This window comes from Choloepus didactylus, chromosome 17 (assembly GCF_015220235.1).
Source record: "Choloepus didactylus isolate mChoDid1 chromosome 17, mChoDid1.pri, whole genome shotgun sequence".
In the NCBI taxonomy this organism is placed as follows: Eukaryota; Metazoa; Chordata; class Mammalia; order Pilosa; family Megalonychidae; genus Choloepus; species Choloepus didactylus.
Genome location: NC_051323.1, coordinates 67,841,721 through 67,855,920, shown reverse-complemented (window position 1 = coordinate 67,855,920; position 14,200 = coordinate 67,841,721). Strand labels below are relative to the sequence as shown.

At 37.5% G+C, this 14,200-nt stretch overlaps 1 protein-coding gene across 1 annotated transcript in view; it reads right to left on the bottom strand.

Annotated features, from left to right (window-relative positions):
* IL1RL2 (interleukin 1 receptor like 2) overlaps positions 1 to 14,200 on the bottom strand; it is a 46,817-nt gene that overhangs the window by 21,048 nt on the left and 11,569 nt on the right. Inside the window, exons 6-7 of the mRNA XM_037806975.1 lie at positions 13,238 to 13,397; positions 11,959 to 12,033 (exon numbers count right to left, since the gene is read on the bottom strand). Of these exons, the coding sequence (XP_037662903.1) occupies positions 11,959 to 12,033; positions 13,238 to 13,397 (235 nt within the window). The remainder of the gene's footprint in view (positions 1 to 11,958; positions 12,034 to 13,237; positions 13,398 to 14,200) is intronic.

Sequence of the window (14,200 nt, the reverse complement as noted above, 5' to 3'; positions counted from 1 at the left end):
TAAAAATCAAAGTCATAAATGTCAAATGAAGATTCTGCAAATAATGACCTGACTGACAAATGCATCTTGCTCTTAACCTTGCATGTCTTTCAATTACTAGAAATATCCCCCCAGATCAGAGTTAATCTACTTCATTGCTCTCCCTCTGAAAGAGATCCTGAGAAACACATGACTTCCCAGGATGTCTACGGTAAAGAGAAAGGCATCCGCTGCCAAATAGCACTGGCTTCTAAGGAATGTTTTCTATAAGATCAGGGGCACAAATACTGCTTCTACTCTTAGTAAAACCAGCCAAGAACTTTAGAGTTTGCAAAGCATTTGGCACACATTTTCTTTTCCAGTCTTCATATCTTCAAAATAATCCCACAAGGCACAAAAGGGAGTTGTTCTTATCCCCATTTTACAGATGAGAAAATTAAAGCTCAGATAGACTGCATGGCTTGCCTGAGTTCACACATAAATTAGGGGAAGGACTGAGATGAAAACTCTGGTTTTCTAATTCCAAATCCAGTGATAGTTCTGCTTCACCAATTGTGACCTTCTACCCTTGTCCCTCTCTTCCTTATCTTGTCTCCACACACATTCACAAATTAGAGTTACTAAACTTAAGTTTTCGTCTTGTTTACCTCATGAGCCTAATATATTCCATAGATTCGCTGCATGTACTATACTCCTAAACAATTTACTTAGAGTTTCATGGAGATGTCCTTTATTCTAGCTGACATTATTTTAAAAGTTATTGTGAAATATAACACACATATAGTAAAAAATCTAAGATATAAATGTAAAGTCAGTGAATTATTGTAATGCAAACATCCATACGACTTTCACGACATCAAGAATAAGTACACTGCTGGAACCCCAGAAGCCTCCCCCATGCCCCTTCTCTAATTTATACTTTATCACTTACATTACGCATGGCTTCAACTTAAAAGATGCTAAACTGTTTTGTAGAGTGGTTGCACCAATATACCACTTCCACCAGCAGTATATGAGACCTCATGTTACTTTATACATTCAACAATACTTACTATTGTTAGCCTATTTATTTTAGCCATCTGGTAGGTGTGTAGTAGTATCACATTGTGAATTTAATTTTCACTTCCCAGGACTGCACTGGATTGAGCACCTTTTAATATTTTTATTGGCCATTCAGATAGCCTCTTTCTAAGCTGTCCTAAGTAACAGTCTATTTTTCTAGTAGGTTGTTTTCCTTGTAGGAACTCCTCACAGATTCTGGATATGAGACTTTGTTCACTTATTGCAAGTATCTTCTTCCACTCTGTGGTTTGTCTTTTCATTCTTTTAATGTTATCTTTTAATATACATAGGTTCTTATTTTTTAATGTAGTCCTACTTATCAATTTTTTTCCTTCATCGTTAGGGCTTTTATGCCCTGTTTAAAAGAAAAAAAGTCTTTCCTCATCCCAAAATCATGAAGATATTTTTGTAGAAACTTTACTGTTATGCCTTTCATATTTAGGTCTTTCTCCAGTTTGCTAATGCTGCCATTTTACAAGACACCAAAAAAGGATTTGGCTTTTATAAAGGGGGTTTATTTGGTTACAAAGTTACATTCTTAAGGCCATTGAAGTCCAAGGTAAGATATCAACAATAGGGTACCTTCACTGGAGAAAGGCCACTGGCATCCAGAAAACCTCTGTTAGCTGGGAAGACATGTGGCTGGCATCTGCTTGCTCCCTGGTTGCATTTTAAATGGCATTCTCCAAAATGTCAGTGTCAGCTTTCAACAGCTGTCTTCAAAATGTGTCCCTTAGCTGCAGCAAGCATCTTGGCCTGTGTGGCTCTTTTTAAAGTACTCCAATAACCAATCAAGATCCATGCTGAATGGGCAGGGCCCCACCTCCATGGAAATAATCCAATCAAAAGTATCACCCACAGTTGGGTGGGTCACATCTCCATGGAAACAACCTAATCCAAAGGTTCCAACCTAATCAACACTAATATGTCTGCCCCCACAAGGTTGCATTAAAGAACATGGCTTTTTCTCAGGGACATGATATATCCTGATTGGCACAGGTCTACAGTCCTCTTGAAATTATTTTTATAAGTGGTGTGAGAAAGGGGTCAAGTTTCACTTCATTCTGTATTACATCCAACTGTCCAGTAGTGTTTATTGAAAAGATGACCCATTCTCTACATCTCTGTAGTGACAACAGTCAAAATCAAGTATAATATATGTATCAGTCTACTTCTGGGCCTTTGATTCTGATCCATTGTCTATCCTGGTGCAAATACTAGACTGTCTTAATGACAGTAGCTTTCTTATGCATCTTGACATCTGGTAGCACAAGTCCTAGTTCTCTTTCATTAAAAGTGTCTTGACTATTATTGAATTTTTGCCTTTTCATATAAATATTACAGCCAATATATCAAATTCTGAAAAAAAAAAAACTAAAATATGTTAAGATTTTGACTGGAATTTAATTGAATCTGTGGATAAGTTTGGGAAGAATTGCCATCTTTACTGTATTGAGTTTTTCACTCCATGAACACATGATACAGATTTCTATTTATTGAAGTCTTTTTCTCAATAATATTTTATAGATTTCTGCTCAGATATCAACCATAAGTTTTGTTAGATATTTGATAGTTTATGTTATTATAATTTTTCCATTAAATTTCATTTCATTTGTTGCTGGCATGTAGATTATTCAATGAATTCTTATATACTAACCCTGGGTCCAAAAAACCTCTTAACTAACTTACTACTTTGAATGATTAGGGTTTTTTTTGCACTAAGTACACAATCATATCACCAACAATAATTGCAAATTTATTTTATCATTTCCAATCTTTTTCCTTTTCTTTCTTTTTCTTGCTTTATTGAATTAGCTAAGCCCTCCAGTGCGATGAAGAATGCAAGTGGTAATCCTGTCTTCTTCATCAACACAAAGGAAAAGTGTTCAGTATTGGGTGTGATGTTAGTATAGTTTTTTTAAAATGTATATTCTTTATCTGATTAAGGAAGTTCCCTTTCATTCCTCATTTTCTAAGGTTTTTTTTTAATAATAAATTTGTGCTTCAATTTTTCCAAATGCCTTTTCTATATCTATTGAGGTAAATGCAGAATTTTTCTCTTTTAGTCTATTAATGTTAAATTAAAGGAGGAATTATAGGAAACAACTTTGCATTCCTGAAATAAGCCAAATTTAGTTATCATGTATTATCCATTGTGTATGCTACTGAAATCAATTTTCTAATAATTTGTTTAGAATTTTTCAACTACGTTCATGAATGATATTGGTCTGAAATTTTCCTTTCTAACAACATCTTTGTTGGGTTTCAGTGTCAAGAGTTTTCTTCTGGGACTTCAATGATACATATGTTAAGTCTTTGTTACCCTCTTTCTTTTAACCTCACTTCTGTATTTCCTGTCCTTTTGTCTCTCTGTGCTTAATCCTAGATATTTTCTCCTGACCTATATTTCAGTTCATTAATTCTCTTTTCAGATATGTCTTCTATGCTATTATACCCTTCAGTAAGTTTTTGATTTTGGTTATTATATTTATCGGTTTTAGAATTTTTATTTGTCCTTTTCTAAATCTGATATAATATTCCTTTAATAGTTTCCAGTTCTCTTTTGAAAATTTCAGGCATGTCTCTTCTTTCTTTGAACATGGACAGTAAAATTTTTAAGTATGTATCTGATATTGCTATATCTGGAGCCCTGAAGCTATGTCTCTGTTTTATATAGTTTATCATCTAGAATTTACTCAGTCAAAAGTTACAAAATTTTTTTAAGGTTCTGAGTTTGTGTTGGCATTGCCTCCTTAAAGCTGATACCAATTCATTCACTTATTTATCTATTTAACAACTATTCACTGAGCATCTATTATGTTCTAGGTATACACTGAACACTGGTGACATAGTAAGGGACAAAACAAGCAAAAACCCCGCTCTTAAGGAGCATAAATTAAAATAGAATTAGAGACTCAAAAAAACATAATGACATATGAGCTAATGATAACACTTTCATGAAAAACAGAGAAAGTTATGCGGATGGAGAGTTATCATGCAGAGTGCTATTTTAATAGGGTGGTCAGAAGAAACGACTTTCATTAGAGACCTAAAGAGAACGAACCACGTGACTATGTAAGGAAAGGTGTTCCAAGCAGAGAGGACAAGAACAAAGACTCTGAGGTGGAGCTGTGCTTGCCATATCCAAAGAAAAGCAAGGAGACCAGGATAAGGAAAGCAGAAAGGCTTACCGGGGAAAAGTTAGTGAACGTGCATGGACAACGGAGCAGTTGACCATGGTAGAGGATGGCAAAGACTTTGAACTTCACACCGAGTGAGATGCGAAACCTTTGGAGACTTTTAAGCAGGCATGTTTTAAAGGGGTTGCTCATATTCATTACCAGAGTTGTATTAGACAGCCCTTTATATAACCCTTGCTAATATCTGATGTTATACCTATTCGTAATCCTTACCAATTTCATAGATAAATATCACTGTTTTAATGTAACCTTCTTTCATTGCAGATGAATAATTTTTCACATTTTTGGTCATTTTTTTTTTCTTCTGTGAATTGTATGTTTTCATTTTCTGTCATGTCTGGTCTAAACATTCTCTCCTAATTTATCCTACACATTTTAACTTTACATTCAAATATACCTATGCATATATATACACACAGACTTTTCATGCTGGCCTATTTTTTTTTTATCTTTTCTTTTGTGATTTCTTCAACTGATTCTATGCTTAGAAAGCACATAATTCTGAGGTCAGATAAACATTTATCTATATTTTTCTAATGGCATTTTTGTGGTTTTATTTTGATATATATTTTTACATCATCAAAAATTTATTTTGGATGCCAGAAACAAAGGCAAACACTGTAATGCCTCACTGATATGGACTAACTACAATGTGTAAACTCAGAATTGAATCTTAGAGCACAGCCTATCAGGGGAATGATTATTGAAATGGTCCCTGGATTGTAAGCTCTTACAGCAGTCACATCTACTCCTGAATTGTAATGGCTATCTCCAAAGGCTGAGATTCTGATCCCTTTGTGTATAACGTGATCAGTCTCTGGAATGTTGGGTATCTGTGTGACACCTGAAACTCAGAGCTAGAGCTTGTCATATATGAATGTCAGTATTAACACATACAGCAACTGTTTAAAAAAAAAAAAGCTGAAAAGGAACCCAGACTTCAATTAGAGACATGAATGAAGCAGATCTGGTTAAGATTAGGGCAAATTGGGCCAAAGGGTAAAGGTTGAAACTGACTGTGTGTTAAAACTTCAACTTCCCTGTGAGACCAAGGGAAGAGATGATTATTTGCTGTAGGATCTATATTTTCTAAACAATATAACTTCTACAGTCAGTTTGTTCAAACAACACAATTACATGGAACTTTGAATAGGAAGTGAGATATGCAGGTTTGTGTAGGTTAGAGTGAAACAGCAACATATCCCAAAGTAATTTGGGCAGAGAATAAAAATATATATATTTGGGGCCCCCCTGAGGAGCTGGGGGAGGATGCGGAGGTGTTGGACTTCCTCACCTGGATTGTTGCTGATGTTCTCACAAACACTGGGGACTGACACTTGACGTACTGAGCCCTCTGTCTTGGGGCTGGCCCCTATGAAGCTTGTTGCTGGAAAGGAGAGGCTAGGCCTGCTTGTAATTGTGCCTAAGAGTCTCCCCCTGAGGGCCCCTTTGTTGCTCAGATGTGGCCCTCTTTCTAGCTAAACCACCTTGGCAGGTGATCTTGCTGCCCTCCCTGCTACGTGGGACCTGACTTCTAGGGGTATAAATCTCCCTGGCAATGCAGGATATGACTCCTGGGGATGAGTCTGGACCTGGCATCATGGGATTGAGAACATCTTCTTGACCAAAAGGGGGAAGCAAAATGAAATAAAATAAAGCTTCAGTGGCTGAGAGATTTCTAATGGAGTCAAGAGGTCACCCTGGTGGACATTCTTATGCACTATGTAGACAACACATTTTAGGTTTTATTGTATTGGAATGGCTAGAGGTAGATACCTGAAACTACCAAACTCCAACCCAGTAAGCTTGACTCTTGAAGACAACTGTATAACAATGTAGATTACAAGGGGTGACAGTGTTTTAGCTTGCTAATGCTGTTGGAATGCAAAACACCAGAGACGGATTGGTCGTTATAAAAGGGGGTTTATTTGGTTACACAGTTACAGTCTTAAAGCCATAAAGCATCCAAGGTAACACATCAGCAATCGGGTACCTTCACTGGAGGATGGTCAATGATGTCCAGAAAACCTCTGTTAGCTGGGAAGGTACATGGCTGGCATCTGCTCTAAAGTTCTGGTTTCAAAATGGCTTTCTCCCAGGACGTTCCTCTCTAGTCTGCAGTTCCTCAAAAATGTCACTCTTAGTTGCACTTGGGATATTTGTCCTCTCTCAGCTTCTCTGGAGCAAGAGTGTGCTTTCAGTGGCCGTCTTCAAACTCTCTCATCTGCAGCTCCTGTGCTTTCTTCAAAGTGTCCCTCTTGGCTGTAGCTCCTCTTCAAAATGTCACTCACAGCTGCACTGAGTTCCCTCTGCCCGTCAGCTCATTTATATGGCTCCACTGATCAAGGCCCACCCTGAATGGGTGGGGCCACTGCTCCATGGAAATATCTCATCAGTTATCACCCATAAGTGGGAAGGGCACATTTCCATGCAAACAACCTAATCCAAACATTCCAACTTAATCCCCACTAATATGTCTGCCCCACAAGATTGCATCAAAGAATATGGCCTTTTCTGAGGGACATAATACATTCAAACCGGCACATTCCACCCCTTGAACCCCAGAAAAACATATTCTTTCCAAATACAAAATACATTCATCCCACAACAATATCACAGAAACTTAAATCATTTCAGTAACAATAGTTAAGTACAAGATCCCATCAAAATCAATTATCGGCGTGGTCACTGCTAAGGCATAATTCTTTAGCTGTGGATCTGTGAACTGAGAACAAGTTATGTGCTTCCAATATACAAAGGAAGGACATTCATAGGGTAAACATTCCCATTGCCATAAGGAGAAACAGTAAGGAAAACAGGGTTAACAGGACCAAAACAGTTCCTAAAACCCACAGGACAAACTCCATTAGATTTCAATGTCCAAGAGTCATTAACAGAACGACGTTGCATCCCTGGGGCTTGAGAGAGCAGGAGTCCAACTCTTCCTAAGGGCCTTTGTGGCAGCCCTTTCCTCTCCAAATGCTTAGGTGAGTGCTCCAACATATCCACACATTGGGGAGACCACCTTCTTCGGCTCACCCTCCTCAAACATCGGGGCAGCACCCAGATTCCCTTCCATCTCTGGGGCACACGCTCAACTCCTTCAAAACAGTGTGGTGGCAGCCAGGCTCTCCCCAATTCCCTGGGAATGTGCTCCACCCTCTTTGGGGCTTGGGGTTGCAGAACATTTCCTGAGCATCAGGAGCAAGGCCCACTCTCAACCTCCAGGGCAAACTCACCCTTTCCATGCATGTGGGCCGCTCCGCTCTCCCAGCCCGAGACCTCTTGACTCCAGACCTCAACCTCCATGGCTCTGTCTTTGATGAAATTATTCCTTCAATTTGTTGCTTGTCTGTCTCCTCCAGTCCAGACTGGCAGCACCTCTGTCTATAAAGATCTCGCAAAAATTCTGTTGGCTTCGCATGAAGCACACAGTGGTCAAAGCCATCAGACAATAGGACTTTCCACAAATCCTTTCTGCTTAACTCCTTTTCCAATCTTGGCTTGTACTGAAATGGCGGCTGGGTTCCATGTTTGGTAACATCCTCACGCTGGGCTGCAGCTTCTGGGATTCCACCCCCTGGAAGCCCGTAATTTTCCAAGCCACCAGCTTCTTGTTTCTTTGAACCCAAGAGTTCAGTTCTAAGTTTCTCTCTCTCCACTCACATTTTACTATAAGCTGCAAGGAGAAGCCAGGGTACATCCTCTACACATAGTCTGGAAATCTCCTTAGCTAAGTATTCCAGGTTGTCGCTTTCAAATTCTTCCTTCCATCTGACACCAGGACTCATTTTTGCCAAATTCTCTGCCACTTTAAAACAAGGATCGCCTTTCTTCCAGTTTGCAACAATACATGCATCATTTCTGTTCAAGTCCTCGTCAGAAGTATCTTTAGAGTCCATATTTCCATAAACAGTCTCTTCCAAGCAGTTTAGGCCTTTTCTATCAAGCTCCTCACAATTCTTCCAGAATCTTCCCCGTATCCATTTAAAAAGCCGTTCCAACATGTTTGGTATTTGCAAACACAGCAGCAAAAGCACCCCACTTCTCTGGTACCAAAATCTGTTCTAGTTTGCTAATGCTGCCAGAATGCAAAACACCAGAGACAGATTGGCCTTTATAAAAGGGGGGTTATTTGGTTACACAGTTACACTCTTAAGGCCATAAAGCGTTCAAGGTTAATGCAATCAGTTACCTTCACTGGAGCATGGCCAATTATGTCCAGAAAACCTCTGATAGCTGGGAAGGCACGTGGCTGGCATCTGCTCTAAAGTTCTGGTTTCAAAATGGCTTTCTCCCAGGACGTTCCTCTCTAGGCTGCAGTTCCTCAAAAATGCCACTCTTAGTTGCACTTGGGATATTTGTCCTCTCTCAGCTTCTCCAGAGCAAGAGTCTGCTTTCAATGGCTGTCTTCAAATGGTATCTCATCTGCAGCTCCTGTGCTTTCTTCAAAGTGTCCCTCTTGGCTGTAGCTCCTCTTCAAAATGTCACTCACAGCTGCACTGAGTTCCCTCTGCCTGTCAGCTCATTTATATGGCTCCACTGATCAAGGCCCAATCTAAATGGGTGGGGCCACGCCTCCATGGAAATTATCTCATCAGAGTTATCACCTACAGTTGGGTGGGGCACATTTCTATGCAAACAACCTAATCCAAACATTCCAACTTAATCCCCACTAATATGTCTGCCCCACAAGACTGCATCAAAGAATATGGCCTTTTCTGGGGGACATAATACATTCAAACTGGCACACAGAGTAATTGTGAAAACCTTGTGGATCGCACTCCCTTTATCCAGTGTATGGAGATGAGTAGATAAATGGGGACAAAAACTAAATGAAAAATAGGGTGGGATGGGGGGGGGATGGTTTGGGTGTTCTTTTTTATTTTTATTTTTATTTTTTATTCTTATTCTGATTCTTTCTGGTGTAAGGAAAATGTTTAAAAATAGATTGGGGCAATGAATGCACAACTATATGATGATACTGTGAACAGTTGATTGTATACCATGGATGATTGTATGGTATGTGAATATATCTCAATAAAACTGAATTAAAAAAAATTATTTTGGTACCTGATGTGAGATAAAGAATGAACTACATTTGCTCCAAATTTTACAAATTATGCTACATCAGATATTTACATCATCTCTCTTTCCCTAGAAGTTTTTAAATGTCAGAAATTTCTTTTACTAAATTCCTATGTAGTCTAGCATCTGCTTCTTGTTTTGTTATTTGTTCTGTTGATTTAATCTGTCTGGTCTTATGCAAATACCAGTGTTTACTTACATAGCTTTATTTTACACTTTAGTATTTACTAGGAAAGATGTTTATTTCTTCTATTCAATTTTTTCTTGGCCAACTCCACATATTCTAAGATAAATTTTAGAAATGCTTTGTCAAGTTTCAGACATTCAGTGAAATTTAAACTTGTATATTAATCTGAGAGAAAAAAAGCAGTTTTGATATTGAGTGTTCCTATTTAGGAACATGGTAAGGAATTTCATTAAAAACACATCTTTTTTTATGTCCCTGCTTAGTCGCTGTAATTTTTTAATGTAGATAGGTCTTTTAAATTTCTTGATCAGTTTATTCCTTGATAGTCTGCTATTTTTATTGCAATTATGAATGTCATTTTCCCCAGTTATATAATATATGTAATTTCAGGCATGTACATATACTATTAGCCTTGAAAGTTTATTTTGGATTGCGATGATCTTACTGAATAATTCTAGATAATTTTCTCAGAATTTCTAAAAAGAATCCACCGATGATTTTAAGATAATAATATATTTATCTCTCTCTTTCCAAGACTTCCAACTCTTGCCTTTTAATTGTCTGACTACATTGGCTAGGATTTCTAAAGAGCAGAAGGGGAAGCACAGTTAATCGAGAAGAGGAAAACAGGTATATTTCACTATATTCCACAGGAATATTCAAAAGACCAATGATGTGGAGACAAGTACTCATTATTATGGGCATCATTATTTCCTTGAAAGTTTAAAAGAATTCTCCTGAAAGCATGTGGACCTAGAGCCTTTTATACAGGTTTTAGCTTTATTAAGTTTTCTCATTCCAAAGTCTTTTATATTTGCGTTTCTCTACATTTTTGAGATTAGACTTGCTGGAGGCTTGTCTATATACTTTTTTTCCTGCCTTCACCCCACCCCCACAGCCTACCCACCCACAACCCTTCAAACAAAACCAACCCTGGGACTTACCAATTTTACTTGTTTTTTTCTTATTATCATAAATTCATTATTCCCTACTTTTATGTTATTTCCTTCCCTGGGCTTGTTTAGTTGCTTTTTTTTTTTTTTTTTTTTTTTTTTTTGGCAGAGTTAAATGTTTAATTTATGCATTTTAATTATTTCTATACTTACATTAATAATAATGATATTTAAAGATATAAACTTGTTTAGAGCACAGCATCGGTCATATTCCATGAAGTTTGATATTAAGTGCTCTGTCGTCATTTTCTAAATATTCTGTAATCAAGGCTTTGTTCTCATGGTAACCATGAAAGCAAACAATTGGGAGATGAGCTTGATGTTGTTTACTTTTGAAAATGAATGGGATTTTTCACAATTTTAGCTTCAGTTATAAATTTCTAGGTTTATTGCATTGTAATTGTACTATGTGATCTGAACAATTTCCTCTTTGGGGACTATAAGCTTTTCCTCTTTGGGTATTTTAAGTTTTTCCTCACTGTTCATAGAAGCAACCTATTTAAATACGTTATTTTATTACTCATATTCTTTAGACCCTTATTTGCCTAGCAAATCTGTCAAAGCCAGAGTATATTAAAATCTCCCACTATAAATGTTTCTTTGTATTGAGAGTTTTAGCTTTACATATTTTGATCCATTGCTATCTGACACTTAAAACTTTCTCTTTTTTCTAATTTTTATTAGCATAAAATGAACCCAATTTGTCATTTAGTTTTTTACCTTGAAAGGTATATTGTCAGATATTAATGTTGCCAGCCTAATTACCGAAAGTAATCTTTGGCTAACTTTTTCTAGCTATATCTTGCTTATCTATTTATTTTTAATCTTCTAGGTAATGTATTTTTAGATATGTTATCTTTTAAAAAGAGCATGCAATTGGATATTAACATTTGACTCAATTTGAGAATTGTTCTCTTAATGGGACTTTATTTAATTTGCTGTTTTTCTTCAGAAGCTACTCAACATGTTTTAATTTAAAAGTGATTACCTTTAAATTTTTAAAATTATTTGACCCAAATTTTTTTTCTCCAATTAGTTCACAAACTAAGGCAAAATTTATTAATTCCTTCCTATGTAAAGTAAGGAACATAACATGCTAGCTTCCCCTGCTCCTTTAATGCACCTTCCAGTGTTAGATAATATAATCCAGAATTCCTGGTCAATATTATTTAGCTATAGTTTTACATTACGTACCTTCCGTCTCAGCAATTACTCTTGTCATTTGCATTGCCTTTGCATAAACAGATTTAAAATAATCATTTAGACACATTATGCCTACTGCCACACCCTGGGTGCCACAATTTCACAGGCTTCATCACTCTTGGTTTTTATTTTGATGTCTCTCCTGATGAGCTTGGTTATGTCTCAAGCCGGAACCTGCATTATATGGGGTTCGTCTTCATCCTTGAAATTCAAAAATTCACTAGGATATGTGGACGTATTGGTGTCCAGCATTAGTGATTTCAAAAGCTTCATTGACTTTACTCACCAAGTCGGACTTGAATGGAATTGTTTTTCGGGTAAGTGATTTTAGGGACTTTTCCTCCATATTCGTATCTTTCTGCTAAAAAAATCATGCCGCAATAAAATCGCATTAGAATCGTATATGATGCATTCCCAACTTCAGTGCAATAGCATGAAGAAAACACAGTACAAAGCAGACTTTCCAGCAGATGTTGGCCAAGAAAAACAAAACCAACGGCGTGAAAAAATCTCCCTCCATCAATGTGCATTTTTCAACCAGAAATAATTGAATTGCTACTGAAAAGAAAAGGGAGCTCTTAGCAAAGAAAATTACAATTGAAGACAATACAAAAATATTTACAATCAAGAAGCGACTGCAGAAAAGAACCCTGGGAGGACGAGGCTGGGATTCCGGTTGGCTCTGGAGCCCCGTGGGACAGACGGCCGGAGGAGCCCCTCCAGGTGGGGAGGGAGGAGCCGTCTGCACTAAACACATCGCCCAAGAGGGCCACGCCATCGGGAAATAAACATTTCCCCAGGGTTTTGAGGTCTTACAGAAGTTAATGACAGACAGAAAGAAACACCCAGCCTTCAGTTCTCTCCATTTAGATTTGTAAATATGAAAAACTCCACTCTACTGAAGAAAGAGCCAAAGAGGACATTATAAGAATTCCTTGTCTGGTTATGTTGAGAAGGAAAATGCTTGCCTGGGCATTGAAGATGTGAGTTCTGCTCCTGTTTCTGACACTAACCAGTTTTGTCAGTTTCAACAGGTTGCTCCTCTCCTGGGCCTCTGTAAAATTAGTGGCTTGCACTGAATTATTTTTAGGATTTCTTTTAGCTTCTAAGATTCTGCTTTCAAACCTCCTGGTCATATATTCAGGAACTGGCCACTGCCTGTTTCAAACTGAAACTCTATGAGCTCCTGTCCTTGAACCGAGACCACAGATCTTGAACCCTGCAGAGAACCCTGCAGAGACCTCGAATCTCACCAAAGCTGGAATGGCCCACCAAAATATTCACAACAATGGAGGCTGAGGGAAAGATTTGTTGTAGCTAATCTATATAAACAATTTCATTTAATTTCCACAAATAAATCAGAAGTTTTGAGTATTCTATTTTTTCAGATGAGAAAAACTAACTTCCTGCCTTTTTGCCTCACTCCTCCTGACCTCTGATTTTAATGCTGACAGCTTTGAGAGTCTGCTAACCTTTGGGAAAATTAAGATTGAGAATCCCTCCCACCCCAAGCCAGCAAGCTCACACAAAGCCAAGAAGTCACAAATGGATATGAACATACTTACTGGTATTCACACTGATGCTATTCGAAATGGTGATCTGTCTCACCGTGTGATTCAGTCTTGCTTCACATGCATAGTTCCCTCTGTCCTCTTCTGAGGCATTGATTACCAAAAGCTTTGTCTCCCAAGTAATAAACCGCTCTCCTTTAATCTCTTTACAGTCCTAAACACACATACACACGAAAAAACAAAAGTCAATTGAATGAGTATTTTGGGGGTACCGGTTACATACCGTCCGATGAACCATGGGGACATACAAGAAAACTGCATGATCCTTAGGCCTTACAATCTGCCTGGTAGATAATTCATTCATTTGGAAAATTTGACTAAGAATGGCTAAAATGAATCATATACATATGATGTATGGTAAATGTTGAGAGAAGAGAGGAGAGAGGCTGTGATACTAAAGGAAGACTTCACAAAGGAGGAGGATTTGGGCACCAAGTAACAATATAACCTCAAAAACACAAAGCCATTATCCCTAGAACCAAAGGAAAAAATAGAAAAATTCCACAATTAAGCAGTTATTTTAACTTATATCCCTAAGTTGTAGAAAAAGGAAATATATATCTATATGTTTGAATAACACAATTAACAAACACAAAAACAAAGACAGGATTAACAAAAGCCAAAGTGAGCACTCTGAAAAGGTTAATGAAATCTATAAACTCCTGGGAAGAGTAATTAACAAAAAGAGGAGAAAAAAAGGAAATATACAACACCAGGAGTGAAAGACAGGACATCATTACAAATCTTAGAAACATTAAAAAGATAATGAAGAAAACTACATAACTCTACTAAAAGAAATAGAAGGGGACCTTAAAAGATGGAAAAATATTCCATGTTCATGGATAGGAAGGCTAAATGTCATTAAGATGTCAATTCTACCCAAACTCATCTACAGATTCAATGCAATCCCAATCAAAATTCCAACAACCTACTTTGCAGACTTGGAAAAGCTAGTTA